We start from the raw sequence: 27,269 nt of genomic DNA, 5'->3' as shown, positions 1-27,269 counted from the left end.
TGACTTAATAAAAAAATGCATAAATACAGCACTGAAGAGATCATCGGTAGGATAGCGTTTTGGTGAAGTCAGGTAAGTAGACATGGCTGGTTGGGGGGAATCTTTAATGTAGTTGTTTTGTTTGGTAAGAAACATTGTTACATTGGCATGTTTTGTTTGGCAGTAACGGGGCATTGTTACATTTGGAAGTTTATTGGAACTAGAAATGTGTGCATTATGAGTGACTGCGGTATTAGTATTGTAACCAAGTATAAGTAATAAGGTGCAGTTTAGTTTGTAGGGAGAATCCAACCTCAAACGTTTTGGATATATTGCAATACATCATGATTTCACTGGTTGATTGAAACTGCTAACTCTAACTGGCTCAAAGACGTTTTTTAAAATCATACTTCGCAAATGTCTCTGATTTTCAGGGGCGACCTCTATTTTTGCTCAAAGCTTTGTTTGCTGTGTCCCTCATAATTACCCCAAAAGTGGTGATTTGGGGATAAATGGTGGCGGTTTACATTTAATACATAGTGTGACACCAATTAGAGTTATATACTTCTTTTACTTCAAAAAATACATTCTGGTTCGCATTATGTTATTCTGCTAACTTTTCGACTTAATTGTAGTAATTTCTTTTAAAATGTGTCCCTGATTATGTTTGCATTTGTCCCCGATTCTGGAGATCAGAGGTTGAGAGAGCTATATTTCTAATCACTTTTAATGTGGATCTAAAAGTAACATCTCAAAGGCAGAATTAGAGAAACGTGTGCGGGGCCGTCGCCCTCTAGCCCCATTAATAAATAGCATCGGCTGCCTCAAGTATCAGATGAGAGACGTCTGACAGGTAGTTCCCTTTATAAATTACATATCGTTAGGGGCATTTAATATCGGATGAGAGACCTGGGGTGCACCCCGACACGCGCGCGCGGACGCGCACACACACACTACTACAGTATCTCAACCTCTTAATGTAGGAAATCTGGACAAAGCCTAAAAGTAATGGGGGTAGAAAGGCTAGGGACTGATTTTAAATGTCGCTCTTACGAACTTAGAAATATACCTCTCAAGTGTACCTCATTATGAGGAACATACTTCATTTGGGGTCTTAAAAAGTTCATGTTCCTCGAAATTCCTCAAAGTTCCACATTGAAAGAGTCTGTCACACATTCAGTGTTAGAAAAATTTTTAAGTGAAATCCATGGTAAATTTAAATTGTTCATATTAATTCATTAAAGGATCTTCTTTATAAGTAAAACCAGCATATTTTAACCATCCTGTGACCTTCCTAGGTGAAGTTGTTAGTAAGCCATTAGTATGTGTTCCACATTTTGCCCATTTGTTCCACATTATGAAGGCGAGTGTTCCTCATTTTGGTGATGGAAGGTTGAGAGCTATGCTTAGAAAGTTAACAACTGTGTTTGTGCTGGTCTGCCTTTTGTGAATGATATGAAGACTTCAACCCTCAGTAATTTGCTAGAAAACCAGACAGTTTACGAGGAACAGACATAAATATGAGGCAAAAATATGGACATTCTGCAAAAATCTGGATAGGTAAGAAGTATGATACATTTCTGTATAGAAATAACCTCATCTCCGCCACCCTACTTGCAGGGTGCGGTTACGGTACCAGAGCACAAGTCTAGTAGTGTCTGGGCATTTCTTTGGCATCACTATTAGGCTTACCACCTGTCCCACTTTGCGAGGGACAGTCCCTCTTTGGGCAATTGTGTCCTGACAAAAAATGTAAAAATGATAAATGTCCTGAGATTTTAGGACAAAATGATTTCCTATATTTTATGTAATACGTGAATAAAACAGTTATTCTGTATCTGAAATACCTAAATGTTATAAGAAAAGAATAAACAACTAAAATGCTACAAGAATAAGCAAAAATAGTTAAGTTCTGTACTTTGTACTGGCCGTGGGTATGTGTTGGCCTGTAAAATCTGACGTTTTACCAAAAATGTCCCACTTTGGCCATTTAAAAAGCTGGCAACCCTAATCACGATTTGTCTAACTTGGCTGGCTCGGAACCTCAAGGACAACATGCTACAACGTTCACAATCGTTTGTTTGTTTTTCGTTCTCTATAACAGGCTGGACTCAGGACTGGGAGGACACTGTGGTAACACCTTCGCCAATACATTTGTTTCACGCAGACAGAGATGATTAAAAAAAACAAAACAAAAAAAACTTGTCTTGTGCATTCATCTTTATGAATTCCGGTAATAATATCAAACATCTCAGGCTAAATAGTGGATGTGGTCAACTTGCAAATATTTTTGCTTACGTGTTTTGGAGCACGGTATTTATGATGTCTGAGTTATAGTTTATATAGACTTGAAAACATTTTACGTAATGCACCCCCGTATCTGCAGGTATCCCCCATCTGATGAATGCTAAATTGTACTAGTTTATGATTTGCATAATTTTTTTTCAGATGTTCGTCTTTATTTCAAATACGATAACAGTGGTTGTTGTCTTTAGGGGTTGCCACAGCGGAACTCCGGTCCGCTAATGATTGGCAGTAGATTTTGACAAACGCCGAGGTGCCAGCTCGACGTTCAACCTTCAACGAAGGCACGCCCATTTACGCATGAATACGATGACAGTATATATACAACTAAAGTTCGGGAAATTAGTTTTGCGCCAGTCTCTGGTGTTTGCTCTTACACTGAGTGCAGTCGCAGGTGCACGTTTTAAAGATGTGATTCTTAGAACGAATGCTGAAAAATATCATTGTCAAACCACACCATCCTTATTAGCGTAGACACAGGAGTAGTAAAGCCCGCAGGGTTAGAGGAGCCCTGTTGTAATCTGAAAACACTAATGGGGTAAAAGTGAGCACACCTTTTTCAAGCAAGACTTCTGCACCCCCTATTCACACTTTCCTTAACATTTTATTACTTATGTGAACTTAACTTTTTTTGTACAATAATATTTGTTAGTGGGATGTCCCCATCTCATTACTTTTTTAACTTTTCCATTACCGTACACACTTCATGTGAAACAAGAAAACATGCCCTAAGCCATAAGTTCTTATCCTTTCTGCTCTACAGTAAGGAACTCCACCTCTGGTAATGGGCAAAAATGTGGAACATTTAGTTTACCCACACTTTCATCTAGGAAGCTTACATGATAGTTAAAATGTATTTATATACTCATAGTAAAGTTATGTTGATGATTTGGTATCATTCATTGTAATTTGCTGTAAATATTAGCTAAACATTTCTTAACAATGAATGTGAGAGACATTTTCAGTGTGGAACATGGACTTTTACAGACTTGAAATGACTAATGTTCCTCCTAATGGGGTACTGGGGCAGACAAATTCCATTTTGTACTCACACCCCGTTAGTGCTACCCACCTTGGACACCTATCACTTAAAAATGGACACATCTCTCAAAATGCTGTCTCCTCACCATGCACGTAATAAATGTAACTAACATTTTCAACTGTTGTCCCTAAAACCATTAAAAATACTGTTTTTAGATTAGCAGTATTGTAGCTTTTGTTAAATGCATTAATTTTGACAGTTGTATACATAATATGACCTGAAAAAAAGCCAAGTTGATATGATAGGGCAAAATAAGGGACCAGTCTTTCCTTGTAGAAACAGGAGGATGTACCTTTAGGGTGTGGTAGTCACGCTGTTTATTTGCTTGTTAGACTATACTTTTTTAAAAGGGAGGGGGTGCTACAATACTTGTCAGTCTGACAGTTTTGTTTTTTTATTTATCAGTTATGAGTTGAAGATGTTAAGATTTACACTGGGTGTGACGAGGATGGACAGGATTAGGAATAAGTATATTAGAGGGTCAGCCCAGGTTGGAAGGTTTGGAGACAAAGCCAGAGAGGCAAGATTACGTTGGTTTGGACATGTGCTGAGGAGGGATGCAGAGTATATTGGGAAAAAGATGCTAAGGATGAAGCTGCCAGGCAACAGGAAAAGAGGAGGGCCTAAGATAAGGTTTATGGATGTGGTGAGAGAGGACATGCAGGTGGTTGGTGTGACAGAGCAAGATGCAGAGGACAGGAAGAAATGGAAACAGTTGATCTGCTGTGGCAACCCCTAACGGGAGCAGCCGAAAGGAGAAGAAGTTATGATGTATTAATTCTCAGTTATATAAGGCATTGTGTAGTTCGTCACGGAATCAGACTGACAAAAGGTTGTCACAGATAAATAAAAAATGTATTTGTTGTATGTTTGTTTGATTTGCTCCTTCACATACCCAGCTGACATCCAGCTGTTCGAATTGTTGTGTTGTTTCAGCTGCTCCTAACTTAAAGTGCTCGATAGACTGCAGAAGGAGGGGTGCATGTAGTGAAATGAGATAGTTATAAATGGTTTACATGCAGAGTAGTCCTGTTCAGTTTAACAGCTCCAAAGCATACAATCATAGCTAACAATCTCTTCTCTCCAGATTCAGGGACAAATCCGGTAGTAATCAGGGACAATTGGGAGCACTTTTAAAAATATTACTGCTATTAAACTGGGAACTGGCAAAATAAGAGCTTGTGAATTAACATGCAGGTTCTGAAGTAAAAAAAGGACATTGCTCTAATTACTGTCATTATGTATTAAATGTAATCCACTAGTTTTTCTCCCCAGATCACCAATTTACATGGGATTAGGCGGTACAGAGCAAATGTTTGTGCCACAAAAGGACATTCATGAAAATCACGTACATTTGAGAGGTATTCATGTCCTAATTATATCAGTTACATCCTTGAAAGCCGTTTATTAAGGAAACTATGTCCAAACATTCATGGTAATTGCTGGGGTTAATGAAAGTGAACCACTCCACCCAGAAATTGAAGCGCTTTGCGTCTCTCTCTCTCTCTATATATATATATATATATATATATATATATGTGTGTGTGTGTGTGTGTGTGTGTTTGTGTAAATAGATTGATCCTGGATGTCTGTTATTCTCCAAATGGTTTGACAGTGACTACAATACCTCCTCAATTTTTTCTGTCAATATGTCTTTGTTTCCTGCCATACCTTGTATCTCCTATAATTTCAAATAACCAAAAACTGTCATTTAGAAGCATTGCTTTGGCATTTGCTTGTAGTGGCCACCTTGTGAATTAATAGGTTCATAGTTATATACTAGGCTAATGACGAACAGAGCCTTTATAAGGCTAGCTGTGCAATCCATCCCAATTGTGACCCTATGTAGCATGGGTGTTTATTAAGAGGGGGTATTTTAGGAAGTTTCTAGAGGTTATGGGGGTATGTTAGTTTTGGCATTGCCATCTGCCTCTGTCTGTCAGAGACATGGTGAGAAATGCTACCCTTTTAGACTTTCTCTGAAGATGGAGGCTTTCTCTAAAGCAAATTTTTTGTAATTGCATCTGCTGGTGTTGGTGGTGCTGTGGTAGCATTGTCGCCTCACAGTAAGACACTGTCTGGTTTGATTCTCAGCTAGAGCGTCTTCTGTGTGGTAACGTGTGAATGGGCGTACCTTCGTTGAAGGTTGTGCATCGGGGCTGGCAACTCGGCATGTAAAAATCAACTGCCAATCATTAGCGGACCGGAGTTCCGCTGTGGCCACCCCTAACCAGGAAAAGCCAAAAGACACACATCTGCTGGTGTTGGAGTTGCCCCTCACTGCACTTCAATGACTCAAATTCAGCAGGTGGTCCTGGAGGTGGGTAGGCCATCCAGGGAGGTGAGATTAGGAATTAGGAAATCAGCTGTTCCATCTCAGGGTAATATGTGGAGCTCCCATCCTCTACTGGCTTTTCTGCTCACTGATATCATGCAGAGAGGTATGTAGTTAGTGCACACATTATCAATACATATAACGTGTCTGTGTGGGGCATAATCAAAATCCCACCCTGGTTTCAAACCCAACAGCAGTGACACTGGAATCCTTCCATCAGTCAGTATCTGATATGTGCTACTGGGTTACCAGGGGTGAGTAGAATTAGCAGTTAAGACCAGAATGTTAGACATCCAATCTGTATGTCATAAAAAATAGCTAGTTGTTAAACTGAGCTATGCCTGGAAAAATGCAATGTTCAGAGGGTCACTAGTAAAGACTTCAGAAAAAATATTTTGTTGATGCAAGTAAATGCACAAAAGTAAAATGTAGATTTCCATAGCAACAACTCTGCTTAGCTTTTTTGATGCACTTACTGGGGAATAAAGGTATGCTAAACATAGCAGTTTTGTTTCTTCCAACAAAATTAGAAAAATGTTTAATTGCAGTATTTTTTTTACATCCACGGATTTTTTTTGCAGGTTAAACAGATTTGAGAATCAGAACTATAAGAGCCAACCATGAACCCTGGTAAGTCATAACATGAATACAAAAGTTAAGGTTTCTTTTTTTGACAGTAGATGGGGAGTCCTCAGCTGTTAAATTCAAATTGTTTGATGTCAGATGATTTTAATCTGTGCTGTAAACGAGATGTGTAATATAGTATAGTGGTTAAGGTCCTGGTCTGCAAAACTAGATGACTGGGATTATCAGATTTTCTTTAGTTCCAGTTTAATAGAAAATCAATGAACTTGCATGCCATACTCCATGTAATTTCAGTATCCAATGAGAATGTCCAAGCTATCATTAATTCTGTTTCTGTGTTCCCCTTTAAGTACTGATTTACACCAAAAATATCTCTACCATATAATTGTATGCTCTTAACAAATTGCTTTATATTAATCTCTGTTATAATTGAGTTTATTTCTCTATTTTGCCATTTCATTAATTGAAAACAGCTGCAAATCATAACCTCGTTGTTATGTAATTATTATGATTTTTCATTTCATTAGAATATTTATGTGAATTCTATGGTCTAAACAGGGAGTGCCACAAATGAAAATATTAAATAACCAAGTTGCTGTATGAAAACTCTAACTAAAACTAAATAATATCAAAATATAGCAACTTATTTTTTTATAGTTTTCTAGCTGATAATTCAAGAAAACACTCTTTTCACCCGGAAATATTTTAGACCTGTAACTATCATTTCATACAGAATCAAAAGTACTAGCATAGTTGTGTGCATAGCTAACTAAGTACTAATATAACTAACCAAGTAGTGTCATAGTTAACCATCTCTGCATAGTGCATAAGTACCTTTTGATATTCCTTAAATTTATATTATATACAATTTCTAATAAATGTATATTGACTGGTGACAAAACACTTTAATTTATGAAATAGTTATTAGATCATTAGTCTATACCTCCATTGATTTACTGTGATAGGAAAAATGCTGTTACATATTATTTCCTATTTAGTTCATGAAATCCTCTTTTTTGCAGAGAGTCATTTAGCTTGCAACCTTGAAATCAAAAGAAAACACCTGCCCTCAGTGCAGAATTAAAAAGTAAGCTTAGGAAGGACATGTGTTTACTAAAAGTCTTTATGGTGATTTTTTTTAATTTGAGAAACAGATGAAAGCTTTGGAGGAATAGCTTTTGAAAATAATTTCTTTTTGAAAGCCAGACTTGCAGTTACAGCCGATGAATGATTTCTTACTTCATATTTTCATAAGCAGCACTAGTGATAAGCAATTTAACTGGTATTGCACCAACATTTCACAAAAAGTAGTCAGTACGTTGTAAAATACCTTTTCCTGTTTAGCACTATACTACCTCTGTTTTTATTCTGTAGGACAAAAAAATAATTTTAAATCAAGACAGAATGTAGCAAACTAAATGTAGTTGCCACATTGGAAACATATCGTTAATACCACATTTTTAATTTTCAGACAAAGAACACAAGCCTGAGGTGAGTTGTCCTGTTTACAGTTTATTTGGAATGCTCTAAACAGAAACAGGCTGTGCCCTGTTTGTTTATGCACCGTTTAACATACATGTTATTCTTACTTACTGCCTTTTACTTCCACTTTACTAAATGCAGAATGATATAAACAGCATGATTGATATTATTACTCCTGTGGGACAGCTGGTACCTAAGAATAAATAATTTAACTCAGAAATTCATCATGTTTGTAGAAGAATCTTTTGTGGGTCAGTTAAACACAGTGGGTGTATGAGTCTTACTGATTCCCTTAGCTTTAAGAAAATATGTCCTACTGCTAGCTCACCATCATACCTGCTAGCAACTGTTATCATTACTCACACAGACTTAACCATGGAAGGCAGCTAGAAACTGGTAGCAGAGAAAGGCAGAGAGCAAAGCTAGAAAACTGGAAAATGGGATTTAATCAGTGCAAAGTGATATCAAAACCTGAAGATGTAGGATTTAAGCAGCTGTGCATTCACCAACAGCTGAGGATAAGAAGGCAAGGAGATGTGAGGTGTGATGCAGTATCAAATGATTATAGCTTCACTTCAGATAAGTTTGTTGAGCTCACTTATTAATTTAAGCTAAGATTGTTAATGTTTGAATTTTTTACTTATTTACTAAGAACACACTATTTCAGTTGAGTTTACATTTGTTGATATGATGTAGTTTATAGCTTATAACTGTTGGTGCACAATTTATCATATTGTGTCTTGCAGACTTCACTATAAATGTGATTTTAAATATGTAGACTTTGCAGGTTTAATTCTTAGTTTATAACTGGCATGCATGTGAGATATATATTTTGAGGCATGCTGTCTTGAGTCTATCATTTAGATTCTTCTGTAATGAAACAGTTCATTATATGATTTCATTTATAGGTTCATAGGTTCATACTAGGCTATCTGCCCTAGGGCATTTAGGTTTTAGATATAATTTCTGACCTACAGTTATCACACATTTGCAGATAAATTATAATACCTATTATTTAAGCCTAGTGCATTTCTGAACTGAACTAGACAGAGCAGTGGCATAGTTATGTATTGTTGAAGCATTGGTGGTCGAGCAGCATTAATTCATTAAGTTAATGTCATGTTGCATTTCAAGGCAGTGTGTTGTAATGTGTGAGCTGGCAGAACAGTCTCCCGAGAGTTTTTGCCCTTTTCCCCACTGTGTTGTGGCCATGGAGTTGGTATACATAATTGGACCCCCTCCACATTCTGCAATGCACACACACACACACACACACACACATATATATATATATATATATATATATATATATATATATATATATATATATATATATATATATATATTGTTTTCAATGATTTTGGCTTTCCTTTTTTGTCTTCATTTTTAAGAAAACAGTGAGTTGAAATGATGTACTTTGATCACATATATGTAAACCTGGAGTAGTTTGTATTTTTTGTATTTTTCAACTTTTATAGTGACTATTTAAGTTAAGTGGTAATGGTACTGGTGGAAGGTTGGCATAGTGGTTAAGGTGTTTGCCTAATGGATACAAGGTGCAGTGTTTGATTCTCACGTGGGTTAACTGGTTTGGCTTAAAATGGCCCACAAGGGCAGTTAGTCTAGTACTAATCTATAACTGCACATTTTCCAATTTCTTTTAACTTCTGGAGTTAAGCTTAAAGCAGAAATGACAAGAAAAAATACAATTGTTTGCGTTATCATCAGAGAATTAAGTACAAATTGATGGCTGTCCACATTTTAAAATCTATTTATTTTCCTCATTTAAAACTGAGCTAAAATTAGATAGATATTTCATTGTCTCTGGGTAATGTACACTAAATTATAACTTTTGGTCTGTTATTCTTAAGTTCGCATTAACTTGTCCCTTGACTGGCATTCACATAGTAAGTCAGGAATAATACTTTTGGTCAAAAGGTGTAGCCAGATGTTAAAAAGTTGTGTGTGTGTGTGTGTGTGTGTGTGTGTGTGTGTGTGTGTGTGTGTGTGTGTGTGTGTGTGTGTATATAAAAGGAATGAAAATTGTGCATTGTGGGTGGGTGATATGCTCAGCATGTGGGGGTAGGTTTGGTTCAAAGAGCTTTGAAGTGGAACAGAATGTGGAGCTGGTGGGTGAACAGGGAGGTTTGTGGGGTAATTCCTGGGAGCTAGAGGTGGTAGGTAGTTGGATATTTAAACAAGAAGGAACACACTTGGAAAGAAGAGAATGAGCAAACAAAAAATATATTCATTTATTTACAGTTTATTGACTGGGTTAGTCCCACATGGCCAGTAGCGTCTTTTCAATGGAGACCTGAGATGGTATTTATACTGACTAGGGGAACTTTGGCCAGGACACCAGGGAATTTCCCTTACTCCCATTATAGCACTCCTAGTGCATACAGCTAACGAGTACAAGTGTCCATTCCATTCCTAGCACAGAGGCAGCTGGGAGAATGGCTCACAAAGATGGTGACAGAAGGAAGTGGAGCTGAGATGAATGCTGGTTATGCAGATATGTTTTCTTCTGTAAGAGAGGAAAATGTTGTTCAAGTTATTGAAAAAGGAGATCAGATGGAAGATTATGAGGGGAATCTTCCAAAAGGAGCTGATTGAAGGGTTGAAGAGTGAGGGTGAAATTATAGTTACAGCCCTCCAGTCGGGAGGTTGTGGGATGATATACTGGATAATTTATTGGAGCAGATCGAACCAGAGGCAGGAAAGGAAGCTTCATGGAATGAAATAATAGAGAAGGTTGTCAGCAGAGAAGAAAGGAAGAAGAAATAATTTGCGGAGATAGTAGGGACAAAAAAAAGCAGCAGAAGAGGAGATAAAAATGGAAGAAGTGGAAAAGGAGAAAAGTATGTTGCAAGAATTCAGTGTGTAAAGATGAAATCAAGTTGGACAGGTATGAGATTTGGGACAAGATAGGTAGGACTTATTCTAATAAATAAAGAGACATATTGTGACATTTTCACACTCCAGTGTAGGGAAAAAGAGGAAGAACGGCACCACAATTTTTACTTCAATAGGCTCAAAGGCAGTATAAAATCAATGCAGAATTCAAGGTAGTAATAAAAACTTTGTTTATTGTGAAAAACATTTTCCCTACACTTGAGTGTGTCTTTGTGCAGCAGTTTAATTTATTATACTGTGACATTTTATTTGAGACTGCTGAAATTTTGGATTTTTTTTCTAAAGAAGTATGGAGAGAAAAAAGACATTTATCAGTGGAAGTTAAGTAGTTAAGACTTTTTAGAGAACTGTAAGAGTTATCATAGAATAAGTAGTAGAGATGAGGTTTTCCAATCATTTAGCATTATGGATTCAGATATATGAAAATAAAGAATACATTAAGATAGGTAAGGAGATTAAGAGAATTAATGAAAAAGAGTGGAACAAGGGTAGCCAAGAAGACATAATAAATTTATGTAAGGATCATTTAACAGTGAGATTTTCTTATAAGAACTGGACATAATGGTGAATAACATTTAAATAGAAATTTAAAAATATGTATTTTGTATGCGAGAATGAGAAAAAAATGAAGATATAATAAGAAGGCATATGGGCAAACTCAAAAGGATGTTCTAAGTCATTTAGGTAGGAATGAAAGGAATTATTTTAGGAAAGAAGAAGACATTTATCAGAAAAATCAAGAGGAAATTAAAGAGTTATTATATAGGCAAAACTATCTTCTATAGTGAAAGAAGGAAGAGGTATCACCATACCCGAGTACTAAAGTAAGGGAAGATGGTGTTATAATGAGGGAAATTAAACTAATAATGGAAGAACTGAGAAAGAAGAATTTAAATAATGGATGTTGTAGGTACGTATGTGAAAGAAATGGTAAAAGGAAAAGAGTTAAAAAGGAAAAGTTTGTGGAGGGTGAAGCAATTTTCAGAAGAAATAAACTAAGAATTGAAAGAGCAGATTACAATAGCAGAAGTAGCTAAACTAATTTAAAGTGTAAATGTGGATATAGCAGCTGGATTGGATGGCATAAGATATCAAATGTATGTAAAGTTAATGCTATGGTAAAAAGAATATTAATAAAAGCATTTAATGAATGGTTAAAATTATGGGATAAATTATGAAGAAATATGTGAAGGGGTGATGAGATTTATATGGAAGAAAGGAGAGAAGGAAAGATAAGAAATTTGAGACCTATAATGTTGAACAGTTGTGACTATAAATTGTTTATGAAAGTAATACAAAAAAAGATTAGAAGATAAACTGTATTATATAATGGAAGAAGATATTTATAGGATTAAAGGAAAGGGGATCCAAGAAGCGTTAATGATACTTAGGGAAATAGTAAAGGTTATTAAGAAAGGACAAGCAGAACTAAAATTAATAGCGGCATGTATAAATAAAGCATTTTCTTCAGTAGAGATTAAAATTTATGGCAATTAATAGAAAAATATAACTTTAGTATAAAAATAAAAAAAGTATGTGAAACAGTATATGAAAACATCAGTATTAAAATTTTAGTAAAGGGTTGGTTATGTGAAGGAATAAAGATGAGAAGAGGTGTACAACAGGGATGCCCAATGAGTGGCATTTTGTTTTTAATAGTTATGAATAGTGTAATAAAATGGTTAAATGAGGACTTGATGAAAGTAAATATACTCAAGAAATGTGGATAAATATCCTATTATTAAGTCTTATGGTGATGACATAATACTAACAGAAAAATGGAAAAGAGATGGAAAAGGTAATTAGGCATGTGTTTAACAAGAGATCAAATTGAATATTAGCAAAGAAAAATATAAGGTTTAGGAGGTAATAGAGAATTGGGAGGTGTGCAGTTTGGGAAAACAATATCAGCACTAGGAATATAATTTGGAGAGTATGACATAAAGGAGCAATTGGAGAAAATGTTGAGAGATTTAAAAGGACTTAAGATTCTATGGACCGGGTATAGAATGTGATTAAATAAAAAGTTAATTTAATAAATACAATATGGATAGGAAAAATATCATGTTTAGCAAGTGTGTATTTGCTCCCAAGAGATATGGAGAAGCAGTTTATTGAAACTATTTTTTAATTTATCTGAGGATCCAAATTAAATCCAGCCAAAAGAGGACTTGTGTAGATAGAAAAAGATAAATGGATTTGGGCTTATTGAACCTGATAGTGTATGAAGCATCTTTAAATTTATATACAGCTTTGAGATGGATAAGTAGAAAAGAGAAAAAGTTGGTGATAAACATATTTAAGGAAATATAAAAAATAATGGGATGTAATTAACATAAGTAAAAGAGAAAAGGAATGGAAAAATGGAGAAATAAGGTTGTACCAAGATAAAATAAAAATGTGGAAATTAAGAATAGATAAAATTGTTGAAAACAGGAAACATTGGTATAATAGTATTATGAGACAAATCTGTTGTGTGAATCCTTGGGAATATTTTGTAGAAGTAAAAAAAATTAAAGCTATAAAACAAAGGAATGAATTGTATATGAAACAGTGGTTTAGCAACATTTTTGCGTAGATTACAAATTAATAAGGAAATATGCCTTATAAAAAGTTGATGAGAGAGTTTGTTTGTATTATGGGGAACTGGAGGTAAAGGAACTTGTTTTTTAATATGTCAAAGAGTTAAAAATTTATGGGGAAAAAATGAAAAAATAAAATAGTTGAGGAATTGCAGGATTTTAAACAAATAAACATGGACGTGAGCATGGTTTCTATAGACAACACATTAAAGAATTTGTTAAGAATGTGGATACAAAATATTTAGTATAATTTGGATGATTTAGAATGAAATGTTAACTGAGGTTATGCTTAATGGTAAATGGATTTTACCAAACATTATAAAGAAAATCAAGTGGTGGTTATAGAAAAAAGAGTGTGGAGGGTCTGTATGAAATATCTTTTTTTTTTTGCTAAATAATTTTGAGTTTGGAAATATGTAAATATATAAATTTGTGTATTACAAAGAAGGCATAAATAAGTTGTAAATAAAAATCCCATTCTCATAACCATGTTCAAGGTCTGTTTAGTCAGACAAGCATGTATGTGCATATGTTCCATTCCCAGTGCAGTGGCAGCTTGAAGAAGGGCGCAACTTGGAGGAGGGAGAGCAAGAAGCTGAGGTGAATGCTGGGTGTTTAAAATATTTTGAAATTGATGTAGAAAGAAGATTAGAAGATATTTGGTTAGCTTTAGAAGCTCTATTTGAAAAGGAGTTATTCTGTAGTTCAATAGTAGATGAGTGATCAAAAGAAAAAATCATGGCTACAGTCCTCCAATTAAGAGGGTTGCAGGATGATTTGTTGGTAAACTTAATTGAAGAAAATGATCCAGAGAGCAGGAACAATCTTTCATGGGGAGAAGTGATGAAAATTATTAGAGAAGGAAAGGTGGAGGAATTAGGCAGAAAGACATTTGCTGAAGCAGTGAAGAAGTAGAAATAAGAGAAATGGAGAAAATAGAAGACCAGATAATTTGGGAAGACAGAAGCTTCTGACACACATACAAGATAAAGAAGAGAAGGGATTAGACAGATATGAGATATGGGATACTGTAATTGTTCCATTATGAATAAAAGCTCAAGAGATAAGAGCATTTATATTAATAAAAAAAAGAGACATATTGTGACATTTTTTTGAAATGGCTACAGGACTAGAGATTTTTGTAGGAAATGATATATCCATGGAGTAGATATATTGTTAAAACTATTTTACAGTGAAACACAAAAGAAAGTGAACATTTAATTCAGAATAGAGACTGAAAGTGAAACTGTTAAAGATCATTTATTGCAAAACTTTTCTAAAAAGTTAAAAGCATTTCAAAAGTTTTGGATAATAGGGGGACTTTGAACTGGGGATTGGGGTTGCAATGTAATATTAAAAACAGAAAGCAAAGTAAATTATGGGAATTGTAGTACAGTATATTAAAGAAATGATGAAGAGAAAAGAATTAAGAAATGCCAATGACTGGAATGTTAAGAAATTCACTGAAGATATAAACAGAAACATTGATAAACAGATTACAATAGTAAGATTAGATATGGTAATGAAGAAAGTAAATATTAATTCAGCAGCAGTTTTAGATGGTGTAGGTTATTTAGCATACAATAATTTGGAATTATGGTAAAAAGAAATTTTGCTAGGTATATTTAATGAATGAAAATGATATTTTGTATTTTCAAATATGTAGTGGTATATGGAAGAAAGGAGAGAAGGTTGATATAATTAGTTGGAGGTTGCAGGTTTTAAATAATACTGACAACAAGATGTTTATAGAAATAATACAAATAAGAATAGAAAATAGGATACATCAAGTGTTAGAAGACATAAAGTGGTTTTAAAGGTAAATGTTTTCAGGAAATATTAATGATTGTTAGAGCAAAGCTAGACAATATCCTAAAGAAAGCAATGTAGAAAATTCCTGGTAGGCGATATAAAATAGCATTTGATGCAATAAATCATGATATATTATGGAATATAATAGGAAATACAATTTTTAATAATAGTTACAGAATGCGATTAAATCAGTGTATAGTCACAGTAAAGTAAGAGTTTTGATAAATGCATGATAAAGTGGAGAGATAAAGGTGAGTAGGGGTCTAAAATCAGGTTTCCCAGTGAGCAATATTTCACTTGTGATAGTTATGAATTACATAGCAAAAATAATAAATGAAGAACATGAAAAGACAGTGTTTATACAGAGTAATGGTACTGAATATCCAGTTATTGTGTCTTATGCTGATGGTATTATTCTTATGGCTAAGGAAAATCAGATGATGGAACAAGTGATTATTAATGTAAATAACAGTTTACAATATATAGGATTATCATTAAATAAAGAAAGTAAATGATTTAGGTCAAAGGAGAAGTTGAAAGGAATTAAGTATGGAATAAAGAAATAATGGTCTTAGGAATAACATTTGGTACATTAGGTAGGATTAAAAAAACAATGGGTGAAAATCTTACAGGAGCTAAGTGATATAAGTATTATATAGATATAGCTTGTCATACAGGAAAAAGTATATTTAATAAATTCTATATGGATGGCTAAAATAGCATATATTGCCAGTGTATACATGATGCCAAAATATTTGGAAACACAATTTATTGAGTTAATATTTAGATTTGTTTGGGATTCTGAATTAAACCCAGTAAGGAGAGGAGTTTTGTATATGGATAAGGATGAATGTGGTTTGGGGTCATTGAATCCTATATTTATGGAACATTGTTAAATTTGTATAAGGTGTTAAGATGGTTAAATGGAAAAGAAATTAATTTTGTAACAAAAATATTTAAGATAAAATATACTACTGACTGGAATTTAATAAAACTGAATAAAAAGAGAATGGAGAAATGAAGAAATAAAAATGTATCAAGAAAAAAATAAAAAAAAAAATCTGGAAGTTGACTATAGAAAAAGTGGAAGAAATGGAAGAGTTTGGTATAAGAACGTAATGATTGAACATTATTTAATAAATCAATGGAAGCATTTGATGGAAGAAAAAATAAATGCTATAAAACAAAGAAGTAAATGGTGTATGTTGAATGTCAAGATTTTTATGGGGATTACAAATAAATAGACTACCAGTTAAGGGAAACATGCCCTATAAAAAGGTAAATGAGATGGTGTGCATTTTTTTGTGGTAAAATAGAAACTGTAGAGCATGTCCTTTTGACATGTTGGAAAGTAAGAAAATTATGGGAAAAATAATAGAAAAATATTTTGAATGAAATATAAAATTATAAACAGTTAAATATGGATATGACTGAATATGAATTTTACAAAGGTGCAAGTAAGGAGTATGTTAAAAGTTCAGATAAAACATTGTTTGTATTATTTGGACTATTTGAAGGAACGATTGAATGAGATTAGGTTTAATGGTAATTGGTTTATATACCAAATATAGTCCAAAAATTAAGTGGTGGTTATGGAAAAAAGAGTGAGGTCTATAGGTCTATGATATGGAAACTTTGAAAATACGAATATATGAAAATTGGATATATATTTTTGTATATATGTAAATATGTGAATATATTTATCTGTATATTTGTAAATGTGTAAATAGTTGCATAATAAAGGACCCCTATTGTTTGGAGAACAGAAAGTGAAGCAGTGTCTGCAACTGCTAAGTGATGCCAGAGGGTAATACTGCAGTTCCAGGAATTCCAATGTGGAGGAGAATGCAGCAGAGTTGGAAAGAGAATCAGGAGAAACCTTACTGAAGGAAGGAGAAGGAGGTGAAATAACTGTTACAGTGCTTGAAAATGGTGGACTGGAGACAAAAGTGCTGGTAGATTTGATGAACTAGGCAGAGCCAAAGGAAGGAGACTAAGCATGATGGAGTGAAAGTAGTCAAACACAAGCAAGAGCAAGTGGAGGGAAATAAGAGGTATCTCAGGTGATATAGTAGACAGTTTTCAGGGTTTACCTCTGCAACACTTTTTTTTTACAAGAAATACATTATGCAAATGCAACAAGGGAAAGAAGAATGGAAGAAGCAACTAAGAGGGGAGAAACAATTGAAACTTCTAAGGCTCAGAGAATACGCCAAGGATAAGAATAAAAAGTAAAGTGATGGCAGTCTGAACAGGTATGACATTATGGAAAGCATTATTTGCCAATAGGGTTTAACATTAAAAGCATAAGACCATTAATTCATTTGGGAGCTGAAAATGTTTGTGAAGTGACATTTGAAAGCTTTAACTTGCTGGAAAAAAATATGATTGAGACTGAAAAAAGAAGTTCATTAGTGCAATGGAAAGATAATTAATTTCAGAATTTGGTAGTACAACTAAAAAAGAAAATAAATGTACAGTTTAGGACTTCAGATATGGATGAGTATGAGTTAAAACTGTTTTCCCCTATCATTGTGTAGTAAAGTACATGCAGTTAAAATAGATGTGATGAAAAAAATGTATGGATTGGGTGTTGAGAAATGTGGGTAACAATGGGTGTTAAAGATGGGAAATTCAGCATATTTTAAATACAATAATTGTAAATGGCAAGAGAGGATTTGCTAGCTACTGTGGTCACCCCAAAACATGCTATTTTTGTGGGAATGGAAATAATTTATTATAAGACTGCAACAAATGAACATGTGACCAACATGGGGGGAAAGGGACATACAGCAAAAATCTGTAAGCCTTTTTGTAAAAAAAATGTAAAGAATTTATGGATTTCTAGTTTGACTGTCCTTTATTAGAAAGGAAAGAGTAGGTGAAGGTGGTATGAGGAGAGGTATACTGAAGAAAGATTAAACAATGAAAAGGTAGATAGAGAAGATATAACAGTTTATAGTGAGGTTATTACTGTACAGGAAAAAAATAGATTTGCAATTTTAGAAACTGAAGAGGAAGAAGATGGATAAATGGAGACAAAAGAAAAAGAGCAAGATAGCAAAAAATCAGTTGGTAGGAGATGTAGGAGAAGGAAAAGAAATATAAGACCCAGAAGTAAAACACTTACAAAAAAGGAAAAGTATGATATAGGAATTTTAGCATTACATTTGAATAGCATTAGAAGCAACTTAACAGGTTTGGTGGTACTGGAATGGTGTAAAAATAAAAATGGATTTTTTTGGGTTTGCCAGATACCAGATGTAACAAAGAAAATAAAAAATGGAAAGTAATACAGGCAGTTGTGGGGTGTCCTTTGGTCAGTAGAAAATGAGACATATTCTGAAATAGGAATTTTTATAAAATGAAGAAATAAGAATTTTAGATGTAATAGTAATAGTACTAATATTAGTACTAGGAAAGGTAGTAATATGTGACATGAGAATGAGATCAAATGTAAACGAAAAATAGTGATTTATGCATATAGTAATACGATGGGGAGAAAATAGTTCTTTGAAGAAATCAAAACATTTCTGTTAGTAAACGTGTTGATAGTGAAGGTAGGGAAAAATAATACAGGATATTAACATGTTAAGGGAATTAATAAAATGTGGAGATTTAAAAGTAGGAAAGAAAAGAAAATGGACATATAAAAGTGACCTTTTTTAAGATTGAAATTGATTGTATAGTTTACTCTAAAAGAAATAATAGGGGGAGTACAGATAGCAGAGTTTTCATGCTATAGAGTATATAAGCTAGAAAAGGGGAAGACAGTGAAATAATAAAGGAGGGAAAGGGATTAGTGAGATTAACTGCAGAGTTTAAAAAGAAGGAAAAATGATAAGAGAGAAAGAAATATGGAAATATCAGATGACTGAGAATATTTTATAAACATTGGGTATACTGGTGAGAAGTGTATAAGCAAAAGTATGAAAAAATATGTTTAGAAATGGAAAGAAGAATGAAAACTAAGATGAAATAGAAAGCATGTTCGTGAAAATGTGAGAGAGAACAATAAGTGACAAGATATGGGAAATAAAAAAAAAACAGATGCATGAAAAGAACAGACAAATTAAAAATGCTGTTACATAGGCAGAGATTTTTTTGAAAGAAAAGAAAGAGGATGCTTCCCCTTATTTAGGAAGACAAGTACAAATGAGAGAAGGATGGTTACTATCTCAGATGGCAAAGGAGACATAAAATACAAACAAGAAGATATTATGGAAATGGTAGAAACTTTTTTGTATAGAAAATGTGTGAAGAAGAAGAAATGGGTGGGCAAGAAGAATGGAAAGTGAAAATGCAGAAAGATGTCTGAAAAAGTTAAATTTTTTTAGAAAATGATAAAATTGTAGAAAAAATAGGGAAGGTGATAACAGAAGGGAAGAATGAATCAGCACCAGGATTGGATACTATAATAAGGAAATGAATAAAGACAAAAGAGAAGTTTAAATGAATGGATGAAGGAAGGTATAATGGAAGAAGACATATATGGTGGAGTGATGACATTTATATAGACAAAAACATGAAAGGAAAATATAAAAAATGGAGGCCTATAACATGCTGGCTATAAAATATTTATAGTTAATGCTGCAAGAATGGATGAAGAAAGTGTTGGATGAGATAGAATAATCAATCTATGGTATGAGGGAAGAGAGGTGAAAGAAATATTAGTTATAGTGAAAGAAGTAATAATGATAGTGAAAGAAAATAAAGAAATAAGACTGATAGCATGTGATATAGTTAAAGCTTTGATAAAGTCAGCCATGGAACAATGTGTAATATTTTAGAGGTATATGGAATAGGCGAAAATATTAATGTAATAAAGAAATGCTATGGAAAATCATGGATACAAGTTATGATAAATGAATGCATACTAAAACAATATGTATGAAGAGTGGAGTACAACAGGGTGCCTGATGAGTATGTACTTGTTTGTATTAGTACTAAATGCAGTAGTAAGACATATGTATAAAATGAGGGAGACACAATACGAGATGCAAGGAAATCTTTTATTACCAATATGTATGATATATGCAGATGACTTAGTACTAATAATAAAATGAGGGATGGATAAATGAGGTTGTATTAAGGATTTGAAAACTGTTAGAAATCTTTTCTGTAGTTAAATAAAATGAAATGTAATAGATTTGGTGAGATAAAAATAAATACATGACCTATATTTTACAATAAAGGAAATAAAGATTTTGGGAATGACATTTGGTGAGTATGAAAGTGTAATTAGTCAATGGAGAGACATGCTAGAACAAATAAAAAAAATTATCTTGGTAGAAAAGTTTTTATCATTTCAGAAAAAGACATATATGTTGAATACATATGTATTAGGAAATGTATAGCAAATTTAAGGGGAGTATATATGTTTTCCAGCCAAATTGAAAAAGAGATATTAAAACTTTTTTAGATTAATTTGGGTTTAAAGCTGAACCCAGTGAGAAGAGGAGTAGTTTGTAATAAAAAGGAAGAAGGTGTTTTGAATTAAAAAATCTGATAGTGCATTTATAATCTATGCATTCATCGAGTTATGACCAAGGTTAAATAATGGCTAAAAGAAAGGCTAGGTAAGATGTTATATGAAAGCCAAGAAAAAAAAAAACAGGGAAAAGAAAAGGGAAAAAAAAAGGACAGGGTAGAAGAAAATAATATGAGAATAAAATTAAAATATGGAATTTAAAATTAAATGAGGTTGATGGGAATGTAAAAGAATGGTATAATATAGTGTACCCATGGAAGGAATTAAAAGATGGAAAAAAACAATAAAAGAATAAAATATTTGATTTTTTTATGAACCAGTGTCTTTTTGTGAATTTTATTAAAGTTACCTTTGAAAGTGAATATGAAATATATGGTGAAGGAGGAAAGAAAATGGGTTGACTCTAGTGAAGAAGAAATAGCATAACATTTTTTGGATTATAAAATGAATAAGAAGCGTTGTAAAAAGTTTAAAAATTAATATTGATGGAAAGGATTTAAGTGTATAAATATGAATGTAATATAATATTATATTGGAATTGTGATAGTATAAATAAATGTGGTATTGATAAATACATTTAAATACTGTTTTGAGAATATGGGTTCTGTGGAAAAAAGATGTGAGAATTTGTTATATAATGAGAAAATGGAAGAGAAAGATGTATTAGCTGAAATAAGAAAATGGTTGTGGAAGAAAGGGTAGAGAATATAGGGTAAATGTAAAAGAATAAAATGAAAAATAAAACTTTTTAGTTAAGTTCTTTTGTACTGATAACTTGTAAAAAACGAAGCATAAATGCAAAAAAGGAAAATGCAAATACCTGATTTAAGGTTTTTATATAGTATAAAATTAATGTAAATGTTAATAAAGCATCCCTATTTTTTTAGACAAGTGTTATGGGATCTTTTATATTCATCTAAGTTATCACTGAGTCAGGCAGATGGGACCTCAGTTTAAGATCTCCTCTGAAATCTTCAGAGAAGATGGGTTAGAAAGTAGTAAAAGGAAGTCAGGAAGAGGGCAAGAAGATATGTCCATAGGTCATTAGAGGAGGCATGTGATGTGGCACAGAGTAATGTGAAAGAGAATGTGGGTGGTGTAACCATGGAACAGAGGGTAAAGAGATGAATACAAGGGTAGTAAGACAAGTACAAGCAGCAGTGACAAGTGGTAAAAGGAAGGCAGAGACAGAGATAACCATATAGAAGCCAACACCACATAACAAGAGCAGGATGGAAATAGGTGGAGAGGGGCACTTTGTGAACATGACGAGCAGAGTTTGAAAAGGAAAAAATAATGTTGCTATCTTGTAGGAAGTACACATGGTGACTGGAAAAGGAAGCTTATAAACATAGGGAGGGATTCAGGTACCAAAGACAGTGAGGAAAACAAGGGGTGGTAGAATTGGAGGGATTCAGGTTGCAGGAATGAGAGGTAATAGCATGGAGGAGGGAATAAAGGAGTCAAGATTCATTGTAGGGACAGAGAAATGAGTTTTATGACTGAGGACTCCAGCACAAAGAAGATTTAAAGTATAGCTATAGTAGATGGGAAACTAAATTACAGTGAAACCAGTCTTTAGACTTAATAATACACAAGAAGAGGTGGCCAAGTTGGTCAGTAAGGGAAGGGAGCACATATTGTGGTGCATACAAGCATCAGTTATCTAGCAGAGAAAGCAGTTATGCTGGTAGTAAACAGGACTAGAATGCATGAGCAGAGATACCAAGAGGTGGGGCAGGAAGTTGCATTCTCAGAATCTGTCTAGATGTCAGCAGCCAGCAAACAAAGGAAAGAGATGCTTAGGAAGTATAATGAGTGGCTGTGATCATGGAAACAGAAGCAAAGCTTGGGGGTGATAGGAAGATGGGGAGATCTGTCAGAGAGACTACCTCTATGCAATTAACAAGCTCCATCTTACCCCACAGTGGCAGCAGGGCACATAAGTGCTATGTAAGGGAAGATTTCAGTGATAATACATTTTAAACAAAGATGGAAGGGGGATGCAGTGGAAGTAAGTACTCAAGCAGCAGGCAAAAAAGAAGAAGGGACACAGACCATAGCAAACAAACAAGCAGGGTGGCTTGGAGCATGGGTGTGTAGTGTTACTATGCAATTTGAGGCATCTAGATAGGCAGATGGGGAGCTCCAGGCTGTGATGCTGATGAGAGGCTGAACCTTGCTAACTCACAAAGAGGGGCCATTGATAAGAGGGGATGGGACATGGAGGTGCCTGGATTTAGGTTGTTCATCTTTTCAGCCATGAATCTAGTTAACAGTTTGTATTAACAGATGGAAAATTGCAACATTTGTAATTATACAGATTCATTTGTGAAGTGGAATGGATATGTTGTCAATGCTTATAAGACTGCAAGATCCTGAAGTCATTGCTGGTGAGAACCCTTAGGCCCATCCTGCCCAAATAGAAGGCATGATTTAAGTAGCTCTCCTACATTCCTCTCTGCAACTGATTCTGTTGTCTCTCTGCATATTATAGCTTTTCATGAAATACCACACGGTTTCTTTATGTTGCAGAGACTTGTGAGCTTTATACACCATATGGCCTTTTGTAGCAAGCTCTGTCATGGTGATGAATTCCCAGATGAGTGGTGAAGACATTCATGAATAAAAGAAAGCTTGACATTTAGAGCTGAAACTGTGAGTGGGTGAACATTTCCTGCAGCTGAAACATAATTTGTAGATGTTTATTCCTGAAACAGGAGAAAACTGCAGACAAAAAGACTGTCTTCTGTATAAAAACTATATGTCTTTTGTACTTGTGTGTTCAAAAGTTGTGCCCTTCCGAGCAGTTCTGCGGATACATTTCAGGACCTAATTTGGTTAGGATGCTTTTGTGGCAGAAGGATGACTCTTTAGTGTCAGAATGTAAGGGTGTTGAAGGATAGTTCACACCCATCAGCAGGCCTTCTTTCTGCAAAGTTGCATTTATGTCGGTATCAAATATGAGAGAGCTTGTCCATCTGAAGCATGTGACTTCCTAATAACTGTTTTGTTTCATTTCTTCAACAGCTAGAGTGTGATTTTTGATGGTCTGTATGGTTAAGAAAATAAGCTATTTATTCTGAGTGAAATTAAACTGGTAGAAAACATCTGTTTCATGGTTGCCAAAATGATGAGGGTAAGCAGGAGCTGAGATTTGAGAAAAGACTTACTAATCTAGGTGTTCAGCAGAAGAGAGAAGAGAAATGGGAATTTGATTGGGACATATTGAATTGCTTGTGGATAAATTGGAGAGGATGGCATTAGAAAGGAAGGGTGAAGAGGAAGTGGATATGATTGGCACTTGGAAGGGGGTATTTCACATTCCATCCATCCAGTGCTGCTTAGTCACATCCAACTCCTATAATGACCTCAAGAACAGTCACCACCATCCTCAGAGTTTACTGGGCAATGAGGGAACTGAAGTAGATTACCAGGCCTTTCTTCTATATCATGCGTACACTGCATACACACCTATGGACAATTTGGATTAGCCAGTTTGTGTGCTGCATGTTTTTGAGATGTGGGAAGAAACTGAAGTACTAGGAGAAAACTCATTTGAGCACCAAGGACATGTAGAATCTGCACAGAAAGCATTCCAGCTGAAAATTGAACTTGATAATCTTTTTCTGTGAGACTAAATACTACTCACTGCATCACTGTGCCATTGCATTAAATGTAAAAACATGTTACTTTGCAAGAACATCTGTAGGACCCTGGAATGCATTATATATGCAGTGGTATTTATTTATTTATTTATTTGACATTTGTTGACCGGGTTGGTCCATCTGGGATGAGGCCCTTTTCAGTGGAGATCTGGGGAGAAAAGCTCCATAGTTACAAAACATATACAAGCTCCAAAAAAAAATATGCAAGTACACAAAAAATACATAACAATGTAAAGCGAGTATACAATAATAAAACTGATTACAGATTATATACAGTGTTGGCTAGCTATGTATATTGAGGTGGGTAGACCAGGAAAAATAGTATTTACAGTAAAGAGAAAGCAAATTAGTAAGGAAGTTTCTGGGTAGCAGTGAAGGAGAGAGAAAAGTGCAGCAGTAGTTGTTGAACATTCTACTGGTGAGGAGATTGTAATAGTAAAGGAAAGGTTAAGGGTAAGAGTAGGGAAGAAGGGAGGGTGAGTTTGGGAGGAGGTAGTGTTAGGTAATAGTAGGAGGAAAAGTAGTGAGTGTTTGGTCTGAAGAGATGGAAATTGGACCCTGGAATGCATTATCTGTGCAGTGGTATGCCATAAGGCAACAGGAAATTAAGGTTGTCTGGGATGGAGCAAAGAAATGATGGTCAGGGACAAGAGAGAGGTAGCTGTACAGGGGCAAACTGCAACATTAAATCAAACTGAGTAGATCAGCATATAGTGCCCCATTTGGTATGTACCTGACCAGGTGTATGCAGCCGCTACAGTGACCTCAGAGGTTCCTTACAAAAACAGTACAAGGCATAACAAGCCTGCTTTACACTGAGCACCTTAAAGCCCTTTTTCTCTAGTCTGTTTCCTATAGATTGCTGAGGGGTGATCTATGCCTGACTTACAAGTCATCTGCCAACCCCACGCTTATGAATTGCCTGCATATTTGTAAGTCACACAGTACCAGAAATACAAAGTCTAAGGACCTGATTTTTGCTTGTGACTTAAACAGAACATGCTGGGGAGAGAGATATGTGTCCCAGAGACTGCATGTTTTATGGAACAGGCTTCCCATCCATGTGGTGCTGAGTTCATCTATTACCCAGTATGACCGAGACCAATGGATGGGGAATACGAAATTTACACCAGGCCTGGCACCCATGTCCCTTATGGATAGAGGTTGCTTATAAATGCCTGACCATCAGTGTCCTATTTGGATACAAGGTATTATTATTCTTTTGGAAAAACTTGGCTAAGCTTAGAAGGACCCCCCCCCCGAGATCATTGGCTTAGTAATAATCTATGAATCTATGGAACTTGTTACATCAGTTTTCATGTCCCTGTAGTATATTATTGCACAATTAATTCCTATTGTGTAGTCTATACAACATCAGAGTAAAACTTTAAACTGCTTGAAAGTTAAAGTGGTGTAAAATGGACGATTATAAACTGGATAAGTGATATTCTGTAGTCACAGTATCTGTTATCTATACATCATATATAACTGGCTCAAAAAACATTCACTGACAACTAGTACATTAATAACCAGTATTACTACACTCAAAGAGATGATCATCTGTCACAAACATGGCTGTTAGCTTTAAAGAGTAAGGGAATCCTTACAGCAGGCCCTGGAACAAAATAGCATTGAAAGGAAATGGAGCAATGATTAAGTGTTTCTCCAATAACCACTTTTTTTCCTAATATACTAGAGAACATTATGGCACTTTCACACCAACACCCACAATGCTTTTCACTTCAGTGTGGCACATCATGATACCATTTTATAGTGTTGGTGAGTACTTTGATTTTTCTGATTGCTGATGACAGTATAAGCTAAAATTTGGGTCACGATTCTTAGAAAAGCTACCTAGTATACTAGTAAATATGCCCAACTCATTGAACTCAAAATTACCTGAAAGCATAGATCTTCATTAGTGGGCAATGAATGTTTTGGCACTGTATTTAAATGTGTGGCTGTTACGAGCAGTACCTGTTCTAATGCCTTCCTATGACTAGCCCTACATGATGCTTCTTTAGGATTCTAGAAGAGTTTTGAATAAACTACACAAGGGAAGTGGAACATATTTACCCTTCACAGTTTGCTGATTTGAACAAGTAGCAATGAATGTGCATGTGAGTGTGCATATCTCTGAGTGTTTGGGTGGATGACAGCTGGGTGACGTGATTGTGGCTAGTATGAATGCTGGGATTGTGGTTGCACTGTATGTCTGTGTACATGCTTGGACCTTTGTACATTAGTGTAAAGCTGTGTGAGTTACAGAGTGTGCAGGGGATTTGCCTTTGTGTGTGTTGGCCTCACTGGTGATCAAGCCTTCAGTGCCATCCTTAACACTGGGATCAACGCCAGTGTGTGTCTGTAAACATATTTCTGTGTGTGTATGCATATGTAAGTAGGCATGAAGTATGCCTATGCATGATCTGGCAGGACAAGATGTTAAGGCCTTCATCATAACACCATAACACTGAAAATATTCTCATTTCAGTGATTTGTAATCATCCAGTTTCTCCATTAATGAAAGAATGTTATTTAATAAATTTAATTTCTATGAATCCCAGTCATGCTTAACATTATGCAAAGTAAATATGTGCAGAGTTTTTATTGACAGGAATACAGAAATTTGAAGGTGCATCATGTTATATTATTACCTTGAATTTTGCTTGTAACATTTACATTTTCATATGTAGGTAATTTTAACACAGTATGCACATTGACTAACAGTTGCTAATATTTTACTTTTTCATTAGGGAGAGCACCATGGAAAGGGTCAAGAACATGGTAAAGGACACTGTCATGGCAAAGGTGAAGGCAAAGAACATGGCCATGGAAAAGAACACTCTCATGGCAAAGGTGAAGGCAAAGAACATGGCCATGGAAAAGAACACTGCCATGGCAAAGGTGAAGGCAAACAACACTGCCATGGAAAAGAAGCAAAAGAATAACATATGCCCCACATTATTTGCCATGAATATGTGAGACAAAGTAAATGAAAACAGAACCATGTTCTGATGCACATAGACTCTAATCATTGTTTTTGACACAATGAAATAAAGCTTGACTCAAATAA

At 34.7% G+C, this 27,269-nt stretch overlaps 1 protein-coding gene across 1 annotated transcript; it reads left to right on the top strand.

The window, feature by feature from the left end:
* Window positions 1–27,269, top strand: LOC122804171 (annexin B11-like). The gene is made up of 4 exons (XM_044073858.1): window positions 1–72; window positions 6,242–6,290; window positions 7,717–7,736; window positions 26,950–27,269. The coding sequence occupies exons 2-4, from the start codon at window positions 6,281–6,283 to the stop codon at window positions 27,142–27,144; spliced, it is 225 nt and encodes a 74-aa protein (XP_043929793.1). The 5' UTR covers window positions 1–72; window positions 6,242–6,280; the 3' UTR covers window positions 27,145–27,269.

The sequence above is a fragment of the Protopterus annectens genome, chromosome 6.part0, assembly GCF_019279795.1.
Source record: "Protopterus annectens isolate FY-2018-M chromosome 6.part0, PAN1.0, whole genome shotgun sequence".
Lineage (NCBI taxonomy): Eukaryota > Metazoa > Chordata > Ceratodontiformes > Protopteridae > Protopterus > Protopterus annectens.
The sequence above is the reverse complement of the archived record's forward strand: the minus strand, read 5'-3'. Positions and strand labels throughout refer to the sequence as shown.